The following is a 22,597-nucleotide window of genomic DNA, read 5'->3' as shown; positions in this document are numbered from 1 at the left end:
CTTTTCTCAGTTTTACAAACATCCTGTCAGGATATACCCTCGAACACTAAGGATACACCAGGTAAAAATGAGTGACTCTCGCGGTCATTTTAGAAATAGATTACAGTATGTTCTGCTGTGGGTGCTGTTGATTTTATGTGTATGGGTTAATTTACACACCTTCACAGGAGTTCCTGTTGTCCTCTCTGGCTTTGTAGCCCTGCCTGCAGGAGCAGATAAAGCCTCCACCTGTCAAATCGGTGCAGTTATGTTCACACAGATTCTCAATGCAAGAGCGCCCACTACCACTGTCTAACACAGGGAAAAAGAGAAAAACATATATATCAATATTTACCACATGACAATGATATAGTATTTGATAAATGGTTACTGGGATACTTGGCACTTAACATAACATGAATGTGTTAACCAAACAGACATCATGAGTGAGGAGGGAGTGTGATGAAAAGGCTGATGTGTAGTGTGTTTATATGCGTGTATGTGTGTTTGTGGGAGGGTTTGGGGGGGGGGTATTAATGTTACTCACTACAGCCCAACTCATCAGTCTGGTCTCCACAGTCATCATAGTCATCACAGACGTACTGCAGAGGAATGCACTGGCTGTTCCCACATTTAAACTCATCAGAAGTACACGGCATGTGAGTGGGAGTCACACCTGAAAGCAGAAGAGGAAATCATGATGACCCATTACAGAGATCTCTGCTACATGGAAGCATGTAGAAAATATAGGGCCAGATTTATGGAGTGATAGCATTACATGCCAATGTCTAACAGAGAAGAGTCAACCCACTATAAATAAAATGACCTTCCAGAAAATAGTTCATCAGCTTCAACATCAGAAAATATTTATTTGACATATTTTCTTTTGCAGATTCATAATATGCAGATCATATGATGTGTGTTCATGTAGAACAGGGGTTTTCAAATGTTTGCCAGCCAGAGACCCCTTTAACTGGAGAAAAATTCCATGGACTGTCTCAGTACAGATTTATCTTATGAACATACTCCAACTATTCAAATATTAGTCTCATTATTTAACTCTTTTTACCAGAGGCCAAAAAAATGGAATTTCCGCCTGTTTTGGGGAGCCCGTGTTCAGCATTGAATTTATTTGTGATGTCACACTCCACAGTAGTGGTTAATGGCTCATATGAAAGTAGACACTCAGAGCTTTAAGAATTTGTAGTATTTCATATGAATTTATTTTTCACCTTGCCTTCTAGGTTTAAAAGTTTTAATAATATTGTGGTAGTTGTATATGGTGTTTTACTATCAAAAAAGCTTTAGTTGTTCTGTCCGTTTAATCTCTGTACCATTGTTTTTGTGGAGAGGTGTGAATTAATCGCCCAGCAGGGGGCTCACACCTCTCCCTTTTCCCATCGCCCTGCTTACCAGCAGCTAAACACAGTCATGATACGCTACACACAGAAACCCAACAGTGTCCTGACTAATCAGACTTGCAGTGATAAAATAATTGATTTGTTTATACTGATTGAAATGTATGCCAGTATACTGCAAGAAAAGATTAAATGTGTACAATAATATTTTGGCTATTTATTAAAGCCACACCTTTTTATTTGTGAACTTTACACTCACAAAACATTATCATTAGATTTAAATACTTGTAATAAATGAGTTAATGAGGTTTGGATTAAACTCATTTAATTCCAAGGGGCAGAGGTTATAAGAATTCAATAATAAATATAAAACCTTTGATAATGGTGGATTGTGATTTCCACAACAACAACAACAACAACAAAAAACTTTGAGAACAATGGGTGTAGAAAACAGATTTTAATATTGTTAAAAGCACTGTACTTCAAAGTATCACTAAACATTTTAGACCACTAAAAACATGTTTGTTGAAAACAAAGTTGACAGTAGCCAATCCTATTTAGATCCCGTTTTAATTCACCAGTAACCATGTTGATTTGATAAAAGTTTAAAAGTTTTGTCTACTAAAAAGTATTTGTAGTTAGTCTGTACTCACAGTGCTCCTGTTTTTCATCTGTTCCATCTCCACAGTCATCCACCGAGTTGCAGAGTTCATGGCTGTAGATACAGACGTTATTATCACAGCGGAAGCGGAAAGGGGCTTCACACGGGATATCCACTGAAGAAAAAAAGATGCATAGCATTTCATTCATTTATATTAGTTACTTTCACTTCTTTAACACATTAGTTCATGCTGAGATCAGAAACCCTGTAAGGTCTTATATAAATGGCGTCTCACAGCAGAGATGCAGTTCTTCATCTGATCCGTCTCCACAGTCGTTGTCCCCATCACACCTCCAGTGCTGCTGAACACATACATGATTCTTACATTCGAACAGGAAGGGAGGACAGTATGTGCCATTCGGGTAACGGGTTGCTGTAAAGGGCACAGACAATATCAGTATATTTACAGACATGAACTGTTTATTTAAATCTTTATAATATTTATGTGTTTAATTGAAAAAAGTGGCCTTTGATGTTTTAGATCTTGTGTTCTAATTTTAGTTGCATAATGTAACATTTCTAAACTTTATGTGCCTATATACACCTTGACACTTGATAAAGGAAAAGGTATGTGAATAATATAATTTGTAGCATATACTTATTTATTTTCTAGTTAAATATTAAAAATCATTCCAATTCATTTCCTTGACTGAATTTCATATGATCTAGTGAGTATACAGTGTACCAACTTCTAGCGCACCATTATGTATATCATGTATAACATTTGGGATCCAGGAATATGACTATGGTTAAATAATAAATCTGAAAGGTTTATTATACAATGATGATTTTTCCAGAATATATACGAAAGCATCACAATCTTCATCTTCTGAGGTTTGCTCTGGCTGTACTAATATAAAATAATTGGAAAGGAAAACTTGAAGTAATTAATTAAGTAAGTAATTTTTTTAAAGAACTGCAATAGCATTAAGTGAGATTAATGGGAAAGGAACACATATGCAAGAATCATGTCAAAACAGCACTGCTATTACTTATCAAAAAATAAATTGTATTAGATACGGAAACGTTGGGATGGATATTTTCACAAGAGCGTGTGTCAAAACTACACGTTAATAACTCAGTGGTATCTGTTTGACTAGAGCTTCCAGCCAGGAGTTGTGTATACATAAAAGATAGAGGAGGCACTCACGGCAGGACGTCTCATCAGTGAAGTCCAAGCAGTCTGCACTGCCATCACATTTGAAGCGCTCAGTGATGCAGTGACCACTATCACATTGGAAGTATCCAGGATGGCATGTCCGCATCTCTAAAACAGAGTTACAGCAAGAAACATTACACTTCACACACCAGTCTCCGGTCCATACAAACAGGATAAAAACACCGCTTAGGCAAGCTTGAATGGATCACACAATCTATGCTATTTGCCTTGCATCGAGGAGAATGCAGTTAGACAATGTTCTCATTGGGATAGAAAGCTGGCAGTGTCCTTCTTTCTTACGCAGGAAGTGTGCGAGACCCGTGTGGCAGAACTGAGCACTTAGCATTCTTCTTCAGGTAAAATGAGACGCTCTGCAATGCCGTGGAAAGCCCTGCTTTTACATAGACCTAGCTATATAACAAAACTCTAAGAAATGGCAGTAAACTCATGTAACATTTATCATCATCATCATCATTCTGATTTCATCATCAATCAAGTAAAAATCTTTATTATATGAATTTTATATTTCAGCACCAGATTTTTTTACAGGCCCATTCAAAATGCACAAACATTGGTATGTATTTAGCTGAATAAGGCTCTTTTGTATAATTCCCTGTGAATACCTCATGGTTAATGCATTATCATCACACAAACTGCTTTCCTTTGTAAACCGAGAATTCAAAAGTGCTCATGCATGATGCAACATGATTCGTAAGTAAATAATTATTCAACCATTAATTATATGGCATGTAAAATCACTAAGAAACTGATAAAAGATGGTTCTGCATCAGCGGTTCAGGCGAAAGTTTGAGAATAAGCTGCTACGCCCCCCACTGTATACTCCCACCAGGCAAACAAAGAGGCTCTGCTCACCACAGTCCCTTTCATCCGAGTTATCCTCACAGTCGTTGTCATGGTCACACACCCAGCGTCCAGGAATGCAGCGCAGGTTGTCACAGCGATACTCACTCTCTGTGCATGCTCGAGGGTCTGTGGATGCAAAAAAACTGTGTCAATCTCTCCCTCTCTCTCTCTCTCTCTCTCTCTCTCTCTCACACACACACACACACACACACACACACACACACTACAACAAGCTTTTTTTCCCCTCTGTATATGCTATGGTTAAATGTAAAACTACAAATAAAGTGTAACCTTCTGAGGTCGAAATATACCATTTGTATTGTCTACCTTGCAGTCTTGTAGTATACAATTCAGGCATGATTATTAATAAGTTTTGAAATTCAGCCATTCGTCACGCAATCAAGAGTAAGGACTGGACATAAGCAGTGAGAAGATGAGGGTGAGTTCAAGTATTTGAAATCAAATCCTGTATAATGGGACCTCAATAACATATGTGTGTGAAAGCATCCCAGTTTGAATGCTGGAAAGTTTAAAGGACACAAATCCTGCACAATAAAATTATGCCGATAATGTTGCATGTTTTGAGTGTGGAAACATTATAACAGATATGATGTATTATTCTAAGACAATAATTAACACACACAGCAAATAACCGTTAAGTATATAATTGCTAAATACAGTTTAAGGGCAAAACACCGCAAACAAATTGCTGCAGTAAATCTCTAAACACACAAACCAAACATTTAACACAGATAACAGAGTTGGTTATGTTGTGTTTTGCTATGTTACAGGATTAAAGGGTTATCTAATGAGCCACAGGTTGTTTTTCACAGCCTGCCACAGTTATAAAGAACCCCGTGTTCCGTGGGCCATTTTTATGAGGTGAGTTCATAGATGAATTCATTAGGAGGAGTGAAGCTGTGCACTGCAACATGCCAGCTCCTGTGTGGGGGGAGAGACAAGTGCTGAAAAAATCAGCACCCCTTTCAGTGTAAAAACTCAGTGATTTAGCACAGGCTCCGATCATCCTTTCACCCAACTCACAACCCTCATCAGCTTCATCTCTTCCTATTAGTGCTCTATTTTTCTGCCTCTCACTGTCTAACCTCCCTTCAGGCTTCCCTCCTGTTTCCTCACAAGATTTTTTTTTTCCAGAAAAGCTGACACGTTCACACACTGAGCTGAGAACAAGGTAACTATGGTTAGGATAACTATGTTTATTGCATATTCACCTATGATCTTGCCACAGATTAACTATGGTATCTGATTGTTAAACTCTTGACTGCGATGTTACCATGGTTTTACTTAGGTTAAGTCATTGTTGAATACTGGGTTTTTATGTAATATGGTAGAAGAAACCACAGTTTACTATTTTCCCCAACTTGCCATGGTTAAGGCTTACCCAACAAAAGAAAAAAAAAATGTTCAACTATTTAACCATGGTAAGATCTTGTTCGTTTTGGGCAATATTCAGAGTTGAGGTATGCATTTGTAGGGAGTAATTAATAACAAAATTGTACACATTGATATTCAGACCTCAGATGTAACTACAGAATTAAGCACTTTTACAATTTCCTAACTTTGCGTTAAATGAAGTTGTGTGCACAATTAACTGTCAGTGCAGAATATAAGAAATAAAATGCAAAATAACAGGATGTGCCGGATCAAGCACTATTTAATAAGCTGCTGAATAATGAAGGCCAACATCATATTGATAAATGAAACCAAGTTTGCAGTCATTAATGCAATAATTTCTATAGTATTATTCATGCAGCAATATACTAGCATTATACCTGACTTTTATTTTAATGCGTGCCATGATTGCATTCTTATATCAATGTTTGTCTTTTTAACCTTTTTTTTCATTTTTTAATTGTCTGTTGCTTTTATGTTATGTTGAATTACTTTTGAAGGCAAAGAAAACGTAATGTATCTGCTTCCATAGTCTGCATGTACTATTCCCCATTTTTTTTTTTTTTATCTTAAAGGCAAGTGCTTGTGATTAAAGGACATGGTGTAGAGACACTATTGACAAACCCTGTCTCTGACATTTCTACTCTGAGGCGTGAATTACACGAAGTTGATTTGCGCAAATTGAATGGGACTCATTGAAAATAGACTTTTGGTAGACTTTATGTAGGTGGTACGTGTCAAAGTAACATCCACATGAATGCCAGGACCCAAGGTTTCCCAGCAGAACATTGCACAGAACATCACACTGCCTTCTTCCCATAGTGCATCCTGGTGCCATCTCTTCTTCTGCCACTTGATGTGAAAGAAAATATGATTCACCAGACCAGGCCACCTTCTTCCATTGCTCCATGGTCCAGTTCTGATGCTTATGTGCCCATTGTAGGCGCTTTCAGCATTGGGCAGGGGTCAGCATGGGCACTCTGTCCGGTCTGCAGCTACCAGCGCCATATGCAGCTGTGATGCACTGTGTGTTCTGACACCTTTCTATCACTACTGTGCCACAGTAGTTCTTCTGTGGGATCAGCCAGATGGGCTAGCCTTCGCTCCCAACATGCATCAATGAGCCCATAGCACTGTTGCCGGTTCTCCGGTTGTCCTTCCTTGGACCACTTTTGGTAGGTACTAACCACTGCATACCGGGAACACCCCACAAGACCTGCCATTTTGGAGATGCTCTGACTCAGTCGACTAGCCATCACAATTTGGCCCTTGTCAAAGTCATTCAGATCCTTATGCTTGTCCATTTTTCCTGCTTCAAACACATCAACTTCAAGAACCGATGTTTACTTGCTGACCTAATATATGCCCTATTATAATATAATAATAGTATTGCTGATTGTGCATGACTGTAAACGGAAGCAATCAGGCCTATCAAAAGGTTTTAGAGAAAAACATTTGACCTGCACTGACATATCTTGGTCAAAGAAACCATTTCCTGAAACACAAGATAGATTTCTGTTATACAAGCTACTCACTGCAATTGCGTTCATCTGATCCATCTCCACAGTCATTGTCTCCATCGCACTTCCAGCGCAGGGGGATACACTTGTGGTTATCACAGCGGAAATCTCCAGCAGGGTCACAGGTCAACTCCTCTATAAACATGACACAGGGGTCAAGTTTTGCTACACACTTACTCACAAAAAGGGTCATGCATTCATTAGCTATATTTAATCAGATAAGTTGACAGAGCGCATATCCTCTTTTAACGACTATGTCAGCCCTTTTAAATCAATAAATAAATAAGTAGATAAATAAATAAACAAAGAGCTAAATGATAACTACACACTTTAACACACACACACACACACACACACACACACACACACATACAGTCTTATTTATGCAGTAAAACACACAATCAGCACACTAGAGAAAACGGTAAATGAATATATTGTTTGTTAATGAAGATCACAGTTCTGATCTTAATATAGAAACCTGCAATATGTGAATGAGCACAATATAAACATTCTGACAGCACAGAGTTTAAAACATGACACTGAACAAGCACTATCTCTCACAAATTTGTTATCTGGACTAATTTTACAATTTGAGTCTGCAGACATGAGAGATAAATGAGACATTCTTTAGCACCTTGTGGCATGCTGTTTAATAAAGACATGATGATAAATGCAGCACTGAACTGTGAAGGGAGAGAAAACACTGGATTTAATTACAGCTAGGATGAAAGTAGTAAAGGGAGTATAGACACCCCCCTCAATACACACACACACACACACACACACACACACACGGACCAGTGAGTCATAGCAGATATGCCACAGAGGAGATCTGAGAAGTGAGGAGAGGAGAAGAGCAGACACTGCTAAACATACAGATACACCCCTCTGTACACACACATACATACATGATCCAAGAGGTGCCCCACCTGGCATTCTTACACTCAGATTAGGGAGATCTCTCCTCTCTGTGCAGGATGGCACTAATGGAGTGGGGGGATGCTGATAACATTTGGGAGGACTGGAGTGGGGCATGTGTGTGTACGTGTGTGTGTCAGGGTCAGACCACAGAACACAGAGCTCAATCTGCACTGACAGATCGCATAGGAATTTTTATATATACATGCATACTGCATTTGCATAAATGCACTTACATATGTAAGACTACTACATATGACTTTAAGAAGATATGAATAAGTGCTGGGAGTTAATCAGATTTTAATATTCCACTTGTTATTAGAGTTAAATTCACTATTAATGATAGTTTTACTGCAGTTGCATCACTAGTGTTCAATTCTCATTGAGTGAGTCCAGCAACCAGTGGAGACAGGGAGGAGACAGGGCTTACAACATCTTAAATAAGTAGTGGCCTAGTGCTGTTATTAAAAATGACCTGAAACCATCGGATTTACTGATGAATTACTTATCTAACTGCTGCTGTTTAATTTCCCTGCATATTATTTTCTTTAATAAACATATTGCATTTAATTATTCAGTTACTGCGTCAGCACCAGAACAAATTAATATGTATTCTCATCATATAATAAGGACATTAGGATATTTTGTTAAAATATTTTTTTATATCACAAGAGCTCAACATATGGTGACATAAAACACATATAGTATATTGCTCCTATTCCATTTAAAGACACACACATCGGATTACACTGGTGCCTGACACAGAACTAGACACACACAGGCCATAAATCTATGCTGTAGTCTCAGACTAGCAGGGGGTTACGCGAGAGATCAGAGGGAGCCATTCATCAGAGCAGGCTCTTCTTTTGCTAATGTACAACCGGAGTGTGAAGGGTGAAGGGATGAAAAAGTAATCATCTCCAACATCTCCACACATATAGTTCACACACTGCATGAAATTAATTCTCCTAAATGAAAACACCTATTGAGATTATATTAGCATATTTTCAACATAATCATAGGGAAGTGGACAAATTAAATTCACAATATTTACACTGGTTTAAGCTCTGTCTGGAAAGATATGTTAAAATTTAGCTCTTGAAACGATCACTTCTAGTAGTGTAGTGTAGTGTCGTGTGAACAGCACAGCGTTCTGCCGACATTGAAAGTGGTATAGTGTGAACTTAGCCTTAAACTCACAACCTTTTAATTACTAGTGAAGTATCTTACTGTGTGTTGCACTCACCACAGTTCTGCTCATCACTGTTGTCCCTGCAATCGTTTTGTCCATTGCACACGGCCCAGAGAGGTACACAACGGTAGTTTGTGACGCAGTTAAACTCAGTGTGGTTATCACATCGATATGCTGGACCCACTATGAACATAAAACAAAGCAACAATCAGCAACACAGTGCGATATACACCCAATATTTTAAAATGCAATTTATCCAATTCCGCACACTCGAATCTTACTAAATCAGAGGCATAGTATTCATTGATTGATAAAAAATAATGCAACCTGAATCAGAAAATTATTGTTTGGGTTTCAAAATTTATGCATTTTCTCTTTGTTTAATTTGTTTGAATCCACACTATCCAAAATGAGCAAAATAAAAGTAAATGTAAAATGTTGTTTATAAGGTTGTCTATCATGCATGTGAATCCCCTGATCAAAACGAAAAAAAAAAAAAATACAACACAAGCCTAACAGATGCTACACTCACTGCACTCATCGATGGGCTCATCCGAGCTATCTCCACAGTCATCATCTACATCACATTTCCAGCTCTGAGGGATGCAGCGGCCATTCCTGCACTTGAACTGGCCAGGACGGCACGTTCTGCTGGAGCAGTGTGAAGGTTCTTCGTCTGAGCCGTCTCCACAGTCGTTCTCCCCATCGCACTGCCATGCCTCCGGGATACAGCGCTTATTACTGCACTGCCACTGATGCGACTCACACTGGTGTGTTGCTGAGACAAGAACAAATCAACTCACTGTGACACTGAGCATGTTTTTACTAAATTTCTATCAAGCACATCTGTACCATATGAGCGATGACCATGAACAATAATTTTGCTACTTTTTCTAAGGAAAGAAAATATAAATGTTTGTTCTAGTTAGAGCATGGATACATTAAACTTTGGGAAAAGTACAGTACTGTGCAACCGTTTTAGGCACATGCAAAGAAATGCTGTAGAGCAAAGATGCCTTCAAAAATAATGAAATTAAATGTTTCACCATTAAAAGAAATACTATAAAGAGCAGTAAACAGTAATAAATGAAACAAAGGCAATATTTCTTGTGATGACCCTTTGCTTTAAAAAAAAATAGTCTCAGGGAGAATTAGTGCAGTTTTATAAGGAAATGAGCTGCAAGAAGCAGCCACAGTTCTGGAGACTTTGACTGTCACACTTGCCTCTTATTTTTGCAGCAAAATCCCGCAGCCTTCATTGTGTTTTTTGTCTGAAAAATGTCTCTTACCACTTAATCTGCTGCTTTCTTTAATGACATACAAACCATTTTCTGTAACATTTAATTTTGTGCTAGAAAACTAATATTTGGAAATCTAAAATGTTTTTGTTCTGACTCGACAATGTAGAAGCCCTAAAATTACATCAAATCTGTAACAAAGTTTGTACTAAAAAAAATAGGATGCCCAAAACTTTTGTACAGTACTGTATATATAACTAGAATTACTAGTAGCCTCTTGGGTGGCACACAACACAGCAGGAAACACTGCTGCCTCACAGAGGTCCCTGTCTCTCTGTCTCTGTGTCTCTGTCTGTCTGTCTGTCTGTCTCGCTCTCTCTCTCTCTCTCTCTCTCTCTCTCTCTCTCGCCAATAACTGCATATCAATGGCTGAAGCCTCCGCTTTACCTCATGGCCACATTACCACCTCGGGTGTGCATTTATTTTTCTAATAATTCAATGGCCTGTCATCAATTATTACTTATTTTTTTCTGGAAAATCTAAATTTTCTGTCATTTTGTTTGCCGTTAAACGTGTGTGCTGTGGTGGACAGTAGGCTAACATTTCCGTTATTTCAGTTAACTGGCATTTACTGAAAAATAATTGCGCCTCAGAACGTCTGTCAGCCAATCAGAATCGAGAATTCAACAGCACTGTGGTATAAAATATATATACACAAAAGCATAAACAAATGGTCAATTACAACTTTAACATAGTTTAAGTTAAAAGGACGTTCCAAACAAGAGCCAGAGAAAGACTAACTATGACCATCTGATTTATTTAAGTTTTTCCATACCACACAGCACAGAGTCCTCATCAGATCCATCAGGACAGTCGTGGTTTGAGTTACACAGGAAATGTGAGCTGGTACAGTTTCCGTCATTACACTGGAACTGACCCAGGCTACAGTGGCGCAGGGGGCATGTGGACGGCTCGTCGGAACCGTCCCTGCAATCACGCTGCCCATCACATTTCCACCAGATAGGGACGCAACTACACAGAGATAGACAAAGGACAGAACAAGCACTCAGTTAGCAAAACACAGATGTAGGCATCATAATGAAAGAACATAGAATCTCACAAATCACACCCAGTTCTGAGGCGCTCACCGCTCATTGTCGGCACATCTATACTGCGTGCTGGAGCAGCTGGGCAAGCAGCGGGGCACGCCCCCTATCGGCACAGTCAGGAAGTGGTCAGGGCACTGACAGGTGTATCCCCGCCCTCCAGCTTTTAAGAGACATAGGTGAGAACAACCGCCGTTGTTCAGTCCACAGGGATTGGTTACTGAGGACCGGGAGAGAAACTGTTACACCACATGCACTTACCACAAAGAAACAGAGGTTGACCTCCCTCTTACAGAGATAAGACAAGGGTATCTAAAGACCTCAATCTGTCTTGGGAAAATACGTGATTGATAAAAGGGATTGTCTTTCCTGGCCAAAGGGGGAGTGGAGAGAAAACACTTGCGGCATTGTCTTTGTCTTTGTAAACATTGGCACATACTCGAAAATGGCTTAAGTAGACATTTAAAGGAAGAGATAATGATCAGAGATAATTGGCATAATGGCTCCAAGAGGATGAAAGCCGGCAGTAGAGCTTGTGATTACACCCCGCTTGAGTTCCTCTGTCCCAGGCTCACCTATGGGCTGACGATATGGGTGAAGCACGTGGATATCAAAGGGTCTGTGAGTCGTGTTAACAAGAGCTTGGCGCCCACTGCCATTGTACTTATTGCCTTTCTCTACTGTGCGAGTGTTCCAGTCTGTCCAATACACAGTGTCCTCAAACACAGTTATGGCAAACGGGTGAGGAAGCACACCATCATAAACAGTGTGGCGGTGGCGGCCATCTAGGTCAGAGAACCTGCAGAAGAGATTTTGAAAGTGCTGGATATATTTTTTAGAGCTTTATTGATTTAATAGCTTTATATTTATAAATTGACAGTTGAACACTTAAGAGGGATATCATCATTAAACATTTTACTTACTCAATGTAGTTGAGGTGAGCATCAGCCCAATAGAGCATATCATTGGTGTAGTCAATGGTAAGGCCATTGGGCCACTCGATCTTAGTGGTAATGATGGCAGACTTGTTGTTACCATCCATTCCAACACGACCTATGAAAGCTTTATTTCCCCAGTCAGTCCAGTAAACATATCTGCAAATAACAAACAGAATTCACTTGAGAACTTAATGTGCTCTTTTACAAGACAGGAACATCTGAACGTGTACATAAGCCAAGACCAAATGTGACATGCAAAAGTTTCTAATTTCTCAGTAACTTACACACTTACACATGTCAAACGTGTTACAAAATTACATCATAGTATGTAATGATATTTACAGTCGTGTCATACATGTCCCTGCCTCATAGCAATTTAAGAATAGCTGAAGTAATCTACAATCTGTTTTCAAACTAAACCCAAATGCTCGAGTTCATATCCAAGATTGACTCTGAGCTTGTTTGGGGGAAAGTGTAAAGCACTGGACATTTGTTTTCATACAGGATTATGCAGATCAATTACAATTTCATACATCATATCTAATTTGTACAAACTTTTTACGAAGATTGATTTTTACAAAAAAATATTTTTAAAGATACATTCCTTTATTGTTGTTGAGGAATTATACATTTAATTAGTGTTTCTTCATATAGAAATAATTAAGTTTTTGTTGTATTCACTGTAGTCAGATTTTCAATTATGTCTTCATTCTATTTATCTAGAAGACTATATGTTTCTGCAAAATGGGAATAATGGGAAGGATCACTTTCACACATTGTACAGCAAAGTATTCCCTTAAAGTGAACCACTGATCACCATTTCCAAAACTGCACACAAGTTTGATAACATCTTTTGAGCTTGGCCAACTTGGAACTTGAACTTGGAACTTGGCCAACACTTGAGGCACAAACAAGCTTAGGTCCAGGGAAAAAATAGCAAGTGTGAAAACTCCCTAAGATAACACAAATTTGGTTGAACACAACTGAATGCATACAGTATTAAGGCCTTTCATTTGTAAAATGTAATAAATTAAGAAACTCTGCAAAGAAGACTTCAATATCCTAAACAGAGAAAGACTAAATATCAGTCACTCACCCAAATTTTGGATGCACCACAATAGCTCTTGGATTCTCAAAGCAGTACGTGTTGTTAGCATCCACACAGTGTTCAGCCAACTTCTTAACAAAGCGTCCGTCTAGCTCAGACACTTTCAGACAGTCTAGAGAGCTGTCCACCCAGTAAAGCTTCCGTCCCACCCAGTCCACAGCCAGGCCTTCTCCATGCAGAATGTCACTCAGCACCACCTCTTTGCCTGTGCCGTTAAAGAACATCCTCTCCACCACACGGCGGCTCACATCGATCCAGTAGAGACGCTTGTCAATGCGGTCAAAGTCCAGAGCCACAATGCTGCTGAGGCCCTGCAGGATGAGGGAGTAGGCCTCTCCGTCTGTAGATAGGTTGCGCAGGTAGTAGCGGTTGCTGAAAATCAGGTAAGGGCTGATGTTGCTGTTCTGCCGGCAGCGGCGTCCATCTGGCTCCCGCAGGAAACCTGGTGCACACTTACACACGTAAGATCCAAGTGTATTCTCGCAGATCTGACTGCATACGCTGGGGGTCTCTGAACACTCGTCGACATCATCACAGCTCTTCTTATCGGACATAAGGCGGTAACCAGGACGGCATGTGCACACAAAGCTGGTGGGGGTATCAGTGCACTCGTGGTCACAGTGCTGCATAGATGGGTCTGTACATTCATTAATGCCTGAAAACAATATCACGTGATTACTAATGTAGTAGCAGACCAACTGAAGTTATAAAGTATACTAAATATCCCTTACTGACAAGTCAGACATTCATTACCAAAAGGAAAATCATGATCTACAGTAACATAGCAATGTTGCATCTTTATTATTATTTTCATGTCCAATTTAGGCTCAATATCGAGAGTGTTCAATGTTGAAAAACAAAATTTTTCCTTGTGTTAACTGTATTGTTTCTGTTTGTGTCTACTCACCACAGCCTTTCTCATCACTGTTATCATTGCAGTCATTGCTGTGGTCACACACTTGGCTGGACAGCACACAGTTTCCATTGTCACACCTAAACTTCCCAGGAGGGCAGGTAGGGGCTGGAGTGTGGCACAGTTGCGGCAGCTCATCTGATTCATCTCCACAGTCATTATCACCATCGCACTGGAAGTCCTGTGAGATACAGCGACCATTCTGACAGGTGAACTGGTGCTGTTGACATGCCTGGTATGGACAGCCCTGCTCATCACTGCTGTCTCCACAGTCATTACGCCGGTCACACCTACCACACAGAACAGATGCAAGACAGATGTTTGTAAGTGTGTCTAAATGACTTATTCTTTATTGTTGAACCCTACCTTGTTCACTTGTCACAGATGTCCTTACATGTGAACACAGCGACATATTTTTAGACATGTATACAGTAAATATGTTTTTTTCCCCCCATGTACATAGTAACATAAACATCATGGCCACAGCTGCAGAATTAACATACCTATTTTTCATTGAAAATATATAATGACAGTAGAATTATTTCTAACCTGTATGCGCTGCGGATGCAGAGGCCGTTACTGCAGGTGAACTCAGTGGCAGAGCAGGACCTGCGTGTACAGTTCTGGTGCTCATCATACGCATCTGAGCAGTCTGCATCTCCATCACACACCCAGTCCTGGGGGATACACTTCCTCTGTGGAGGCCGATTATTCACACAGGTGAACTCCAGTGGTGAGCAGGTTCGATTAGCTGAGAATTCAAAACCCACCAAATTGATTAGAGAAATGCCATTCAAAATGTTAAAATTATTTGATATAACACAAGTATGTCATACTTTACAGCAAAATGGGAATCCATGACACAATGCTTTCACTTGTTTACCTTATAGAGCATTAAAAATAGTTTGTTGGCTTGCAGTAAGGAAGCCAACTGTGGCAATAGAGAATGCACCCTTTGTCATTTGATGTTAAAATACAACAAAAGAAAAGAAAATTTCACACTACTCTATCACTTAAAGAGGCAATATTACTGCAAGGCTGCCACACTGACAGATGATTTGTGTTCAAAATAAAAAAGTCAGCTCTCACCACAGCATATTGAGTAGGCACATGAGCTAATTTCATTGTTCAAATATTCTCCAAATCCATTATCCATTATTTGCCTAATGCAAGTATACATGTATCAGTTGATAAATGAATTAAATTAATTAAAACAAATGACAGAAATGATCATGTCTCCTCTGTAATAATGTCCTGCATGCAAGTAAGGTTGTGTTTTACAGACATAGGATACAGCATGCTAAGAAGACTGAATAGCAAAAATTTATTACAATAAAGACATCTGTTTTTCGATTTGGTTCTCCACACATTTCAACATTTCAATGGCATTACACAATGCAGCATCAGTTTAGGTTCATGCTGGCTGGGTCCCAATTGACTGAACTTTGGCATCACATTGTTTGGGCGCCTCAGAATCAAGCTGCGTATTGTGAGCAGGCACACTGGATAGAAAATGCATGGCAGATGGAATCCAGAGTGAGCCAGTCAGTATACACAACCACAAAGCAGCGAGTCAGGCAGGGGAAATCAGGAATGCAGATTCCTTACTCTAACACGCTAGACATCAGCCACGAGCCAGGCTCTTCTGCATTTCTATTGAGCTGTCTGACTTGTCTACAATAAATAAGGAAGTACAAAAGAGGAGAGGAAAGGATAGAAGAGGACTGTATTGAACTGGCTAGCACTGGAGATAAGTTGAGAACTTATAGGGGAATAACAGAAACAAGGATCACTAACCACAGTTGTGCCTCTGGTCTTCATCACTCATGTCCCCACAGTCGTTGTCTCCATCACAGATCCAGGAGGATGCGATGCACCTGCCATCATCACAGCGGAACTGGTCTGAGCTACAGGTTCTCACAATGGTGGCTGCAGGATTAACACACATCACAAGCCATGCCTGAACAAGTAGCAGTGCAATGGCAATGACAATCAAACTTCTTGTAATCTACTCAGATCCTGAAAAGCTAGACACCAAAGACTTTGGTGGCTGTATGCACTAGAGTGTCAGAATTCATAGAGAGAACAAACATTATGGTGCTACTTTCCTCTCTTATTCACAGGCAAGACAAGGTGTGTAGGGGAGACTTATGAAGAGGAGTGTGAAAAGAAATTGGTGGTTCCACTGACTAGTGCTATAGCAAGAACACTACTACAAATAAGACAAAGACATTCATTTTAGACATCTATTGCTTAAAAATACTTCTCTGTAAATATATACAACAATGTGAGCCAACATTTATGAAAATAAAAAGCATTACATGTAACAAAATTTTAACTTAACTGTCTAAACGGACAATTATCAATTCCTAAACCTCAAGCATACCTTTGTTACCTGAGTCATGCTAATGAAGTCTTCATATTAGTCTTCATATGAAATGAATGTTCATATTATGCTCAAAAGTTAACATGCTAGAATATACTGTAGTGAGGAATTTGCCACGTCCACGTTTTGACTGCATATAAATGGTATTGACCAAAATATTTAACGCTGATAAGTTTCTTCACACCAGCTTTAAAACTTTCCAAGAAACTTGCCTATGCCATCACTGGGTCTCATTATTAAAGATACTGAGTATATTTTCTGTGTATTGTCTATTGATGTCTGGATATTCAGAAATGTTTTCAACTTTTTCAACAAATTTGCTATTGACCATGGCTCTTTAAATGATTTTCCATTCATAAATGATATACAGTATGTACTGCATGTATGTTATGCAGTAATTCTAATGATGAAAGTTATGCGTTTAACTCACTGCAGGTGGAGGGTTCATCTGACTCGTCTGCACAGTCAGTGCCACCATCACAGTACCAGTGTGCTGGTATACAGCGCCCGTTTGAGCAGCGGAACTCATTCTGGGTACACGTAGATGTTGCTAAGGAGGCAGAGCAGATTTTAAGTCACATGTAATCTTCAAAAAAGGGCTTATTTGGGTGACTCAGCACAAACCCTCACTTCTGGGAAAACAATCTCTTAATAATGGATCTTTTACAAAACCATAGCTAAACCCACTGTGGCATTTTGCTAGCGAGGCCTTAATTAGATACATTTAGAAATTTTTTTGACAGACCCTGTTAAACTTTATCTTAACTCATTTTCCCATTTATAATGGGAATTATAAAATGACCCACAAAACAAAACAAACCATGATTATTAGTTACTGATGATTATTGCTTAAAATAAGGTTTAAATATGACTGAAAAAGTGACTCACTGTCAATTTACAATGATTTCAATCAACCTGTATTTCAAGCTAACCTTAGATTTATATGTGTCATACACTGGACACAGATTAAAATCACTCCTGGACTTAAAATGCAGTGTGATTGAATCCAACACAAGACTTTATCTCTGTACAGGAAACTTGCAAGTTATTACGATATTCAGTAAAATGGACAATAAAATTGACCTCTACTAAAGCAAAAGGACCAAACCATCAATATATGGTGTCTATTCAATGCATGTACACTACACTCATTACATTACACACAGAACATACCGCAGTGTGTGGGGCTCTCATCACTCATGTCTCCGCAGTCATTATCCCCATCACACAGGTATGAACGTGGGATGCAGATGTTGGTGCTCTGGCATTTAGTGTGGCCAGGCTGACAAGTCCTGTCAACTAGAGAGCAAAATATCGAATGTCAATCTAACTTAATAAGCAAGCGGGTTTTTACATCTTATATGTGAATAATAAAACAATAATGGAGTGTCCCTTTATAGGAAAATGATCAATGACAGGGTGGTGTTGTGCCATTACAATAAAGTTGTATATTTTCCTATAACAGAACAAAAAGTTTTATTCTTCTTATACCACAGCAATTTGACAACAATAATAGTTTGTAATTTAAGGAACAACATGTCATGCTTTTTATCCATTTATAGTTATGTTTAATGCTGTGGAATGTCTGCCAATCTAGTTTCTGTTATTACTTATCACTTACACTCAACATCCACTTCATTAGGAACAATCGTACACCTGCATATTTGTGCAGTTATCTAATCAGCCAATCATGTGGCAACATCGCAATGCGTAAAATAATGCAGATACAGATCAAAAGCTTCAGTTTATGTTCACTTCAAACATCAGAATGAAGAAAAAGTGTGATGTCTGTGACATGGTGGCATAGTTTTTGGTACCAGAAGGGCTGGTTCTAGTTTTTCATAAACTGCTGAAAAGCATCTCAGCATGCACAAAACATATAACCTTGAGGTGGATGGGCTACAACAGCTGAAGACCTCATTGGGTTTCACTCCTGTCAGCCAAGAACAGGAATCTGATGCTATCATTGGCAGGTGTTCTTAATAAAGGTGACAGTGAGTGCATATTATAACATTATACCAGCTATAAACAGTCGCTCCCTCATCATCCTCTATTTTTTCTTGAAGTTAAAAGGACAAGAACATGCATCTTGTCATGTTAGAGAGAAACTGCAAAGGACTTACTTACAGAAACTTACAGAAACAGCTATACCTCTGACTGTGCTAACACTGCTAACATTGGAGACACCATTCAAAAATATTAAATAAGCATTCTCCTTATAGAAAAAAAAATCACCAACAATTATACGTATTGTTAAATATCCATTTATGTGGAGCGTCCTCCATACAAGCTCCTGTAAATGAGTCGATATTAGAACAATACCATCTGAACAAGCAGAATTGAGAATTCAACATTGCTGTGGTATAATTAAACATAATGGAATTAAGTATGATTATATTAAGAGATTATATTAAGAGATATATTAATGTCTGTGGGATCTTATATAATAGAAAACGTTGGCTATAGAGTTTTAAACTACAGATTTTTAAAAAGGTACTTTTCTTGCATATTAATCTCTGTTTCCACAGGGGATCAGAGATCATGCATACCACAATCTCGTTCATCCGAGGTTCCGTTGTCGAAGCAGTTATTGATGCCATTGCACACGTACTCCCGAGAGATGCAGCGACCATTGTTGCATGCAAACTCTGTGTCTGGGTCGCAGGGCCGAAACGAGCAGCCTTCCTCATCACTGTTATCACCACAGTCGTTATAGTGATCACAGCGGTAGTGGTACGGCACACACCGGCCATTTCCACAGGTATACAGAGTAGGCTCACAGGTGTGAAAAGCTGCCAATGACATTCAAAAGAATATGAAGTGCTTTTTAAAAAAAAAAAAAAAAAAAACATAAGCAACAATGAAAAATATCTACATGATATTCTACAGCTGTGATGTTTGCTGACTCTAGTAGCTTCCAATCCAAGAGTCTTTATTAGTGAAGCAGTTACAAGCAGACAGTCTAGATTTTCCAAGATGGTACTTCACTAACTTGGCACTACTATCAGTGGATAAGTAAGTTTGAAAACACTAGATATTACCTGAGAGAGAAATAAATGCCGCCACTTGTGGGACTGCATGCAAAAGAGCAATGCATTTTCTAATGATTAGTCATTTATAATAGAAGGATATGAAGTGCAGGCAAATCTAGATTTATTCTAAAACAGATGATCAAAGAAACATAATCATACACACCAAAAGTGAAATCACTCTTGAATCCTGGAGACAGAGACATTATATTGCATTAGGCAGAAATTGGCCGCACATTAGCAAGAAGACAGAGCAGAGACAATAGCAGTAATACATGTAAAGACCACCCATGTATAAAAAATTACACTAAATATTGAGAAAGCTAGAAACATATCATTGCAGCATGTCAGATAGGGCATTTAAAATGCCAGAATCACATGGTACAAATCAACCAAAACAACAATAGGCTGCTTTCACACCAGGTGATTATTTATATTTATATACATTTATTCATTTAGTTTTATCCAAAATGGATTACAAATGACGAAATGATTATTCACAACCACCAATGTACATTTTTAAAATCCTTATTATGACAAAAATATTTAACTGACAATATTTTAATAGAGCTAAAATTGCAACTACTGTGGTATATTCACTGGTACACAATGCGCATCCATCCTACTTTAACACTTTAATATATAGTCAAATCACACAAGCAGCTCATCTTCTGTTGATTTTCTGATTCCAAAGCTACAGTGAAGGCAAGCAAACTCTTCATTGCCAGAATTAAATCAGTCTTTTACATTTTTTTTATACAAATGTTTATTTTACTGATAATAATAAATCGAGACACCAAGCTAGGGTAATTAGTTAGCTGATACTAGCTAGGACTAGCTAGCAATGACAAGAGCGTTTTTATGATTATAGTTTGCAGTTTTTGCAGTCAAACTTCTGCAAAGTCATAGCAAGTGCAATTAAAATTAAATTACTCATAAAAACTTCAAAAAAGGTGACAGGATAAGAGCATACATGTCCAAAAAAAATAGTAGGAGATTATAAAAGTGTAAGTTAGGTTAAAGATTATATGGCTTGAAACAGTTGCACACAGGCCCAGCTTACCACACACTCTCTCCAGTTCATCACTGCCATCTCCACAGTCATCGTCAGTGTCACATTTCCATGTCGCACGGATGCAGCGACCGTTCATGCAGGTGAACTGACCTGGCTGGCAGCGTGTGCCATTATCAGGGATGCAGTACTTGTTGTCAGCCAGGTACCAGCGACCTTCTGATGGACACTGGCACTCTGCCCCCTGAGGACCTAAGCACAGCAAAGTGCTTGTTACTAGTAGAAACAGGCCTAATTATCTATCATTTGATAGGGAATGTTTAGAACTTAAACAGAGATTTATAATGTGAATCAAATAAGATGCACAGTTAAAGCGACACTGAAAAAAACTGATCTGTATATACATCTACTGTATTCATTTCTACTCGGTGACTGACAAAAATAAAAGGCAGCTTTATGCCAGAATGCTCATTTAAACAAACAATATGTTTCCTAATTTATCAATGTGATAAACTCTAATAAATAAATTGTTCATCACCTGGAGTGCAGATATGGCTGCAGCCTCCATTAAACTGCAGGCAAGGGCTGCTGCATTGCTGCTGTTTGCTGTTGGACAGAACATGGATGTCCATAGGCCGGGATGGAAGGTTCTGGATCATAACCCTCTGGTCCGATCCATCGTGCTTGTTCGCTCTATAGATGCTACGTGTGTTCCAATCAGTCCAGAAAATGTGCTGTCCATACACAGTCATGGCAAATGGGTAAATGGCTGTGCTCACGATGACCTCACGGTTAGTGCCCGTCAGGGAACAACGCTCAATCTTCTGTCTGATTACACATAAACAAACAAACAAACAAACAAAAAAGATTTGAGGATTGTGGTTAAAAGCAAATGTAACTGATTAATTGATAGACCAATTGTGTACACAAACACACACAAAGATGGTACAGAAACTTACAAGCTGGCATCGGCCCAGTAGAGCCTCTGTTCATCATAGTCCAAGGTAAGACCATTAGGCCAAACCAAACTGTTGTTAACAATCTCAGTCCGGAAATTTCCACCCAGAGTTGCACGCTCAATCTTAGCATTGGTACCCCAGTCAGTCCAATACATGTATCTAAGGACAGAAGAAAATTCTTAAATAAGAATTGAAAGAAACATGGAACAAGATGAGCAATAGTGATGGATGTGGTAATTAAAGGGCAGTTTATTTACCAGAACCTCAAAATTAAATTTAATGAGGCATTTAAGAAAACAACTGTAAGACTATAGATGGTTTTATTATCCAGTACCAATAATATAATTTTTAGTACATTCTTATTAGTACATGCTTCTAAAAGGTGATAGAAACCTACCCACTGCATGGGTCCAGCATGATGGCTCGTGGTCTGGGCACATGAGCTATAAGAGTCCTCTGTGACCCATCCACAGCCATGGAGTTGATGGTCTGATTAACATAGTCACTGTAATAGATCCTCTTATTGATCCAGTCATAGGCAATACCATCAGGAGCACCCAGATCTACATATACAATAGACATACCATATTAGTTAAACATGCTTGTCCAACTACAACTATGCAAAAAAAAAAATTAATCTTCCAACACTAAACTTTTAACAATTAAATTGTTCAAGAATAAAACATTTTAGGACCTTGTTACACAATGAAACGACCGAATTATTAACATCACTCTAGCACTAACTGAAAAAATAATTCTTGGATAAATAATTTTATATACTTTTTTGAATATTTCTGTCATTACCTAACCAAAATCATGGATTGTGTAATTTCTGCAACTAATC

At 38.7% G+C, this 22,597-nt stretch overlaps 1 protein-coding gene across 1 annotated transcript in view; it reads right to left on the bottom strand.

The window, feature by feature from the left end:
- Window positions 1-22,597, bottom strand: part of lrp2a (low density lipoprotein receptor-related protein 2a) — a 72,046-nt gene that overhangs the window by 10,772 nt on the left and 38,677 nt on the right. Inside the window, exons 40-63 of the mRNA XM_053627276.1 lie at window positions 22,151-22,316; window positions 21,754-21,912; window positions 21,333-21,622; window positions 20,846-21,046; window positions 19,303-19,545; window positions 17,927-18,052; window positions 17,184-17,303; window positions 16,165-16,296; window positions 14,917-15,118; window positions 14,362-14,657; window positions 13,443-14,109; window positions 12,332-12,502; window positions 11,984-12,207; window positions 11,451-11,628; window positions 11,138-11,334; window positions 9,597-9,842; window positions 9,119-9,247; window positions 6,970-7,089; window positions 4,031-4,147; window positions 3,149-3,265; window positions 2,234-2,371; window positions 1,991-2,113; window positions 527-655; window positions 160-291 (exon numbers count right to left, since the gene is read on the bottom strand). Coding sequence (XP_053483251.1) covers window positions 160-291; window positions 527-655; window positions 1,991-2,113; window positions 2,234-2,371; window positions 3,149-3,265; window positions 4,031-4,147; window positions 6,970-7,089; window positions 9,119-9,247; window positions 9,597-9,842; window positions 11,138-11,334; window positions 11,451-11,628; window positions 11,984-12,207; window positions 12,332-12,502; window positions 13,443-14,109; window positions 14,362-14,657; window positions 14,917-15,118; window positions 16,165-16,296; window positions 17,184-17,303; window positions 17,927-18,052; window positions 19,303-19,545; window positions 20,846-21,046; window positions 21,333-21,622; window positions 21,754-21,912; window positions 22,151-22,316 — 4,623 coding nt within the window. The remainder of the gene's footprint in view (window positions 1-159; window positions 292-526; window positions 656-1,990; window positions 2,114-2,233; window positions 2,372-3,148; window positions 3,266-4,030; window positions 4,148-6,969; window positions 7,090-9,118; window positions 9,248-9,596; window positions 9,843-11,137; window positions 11,335-11,450; window positions 11,629-11,983; window positions 12,208-12,331; window positions 12,503-13,442; window positions 14,110-14,361; window positions 14,658-14,916; window positions 15,119-16,164; window positions 16,297-17,183; window positions 17,304-17,926; window positions 18,053-19,302; window positions 19,546-20,845; window positions 21,047-21,332; window positions 21,623-21,753; window positions 21,913-22,150; window positions 22,317-22,597) is intronic.

This window comes from Ictalurus furcatus, chromosome 6 (assembly GCF_023375685.1).
Source record: "Ictalurus furcatus strain D&B chromosome 6, Billie_1.0, whole genome shotgun sequence".
NCBI classification, from domain to species: Eukaryota; Metazoa; Chordata; class Actinopteri; order Siluriformes; family Ictaluridae; genus Ictalurus; species Ictalurus furcatus.
Note: the sequence above shows the minus strand (reverse complement) of the source record. Positions and strands in the feature narration are given on the sequence as shown.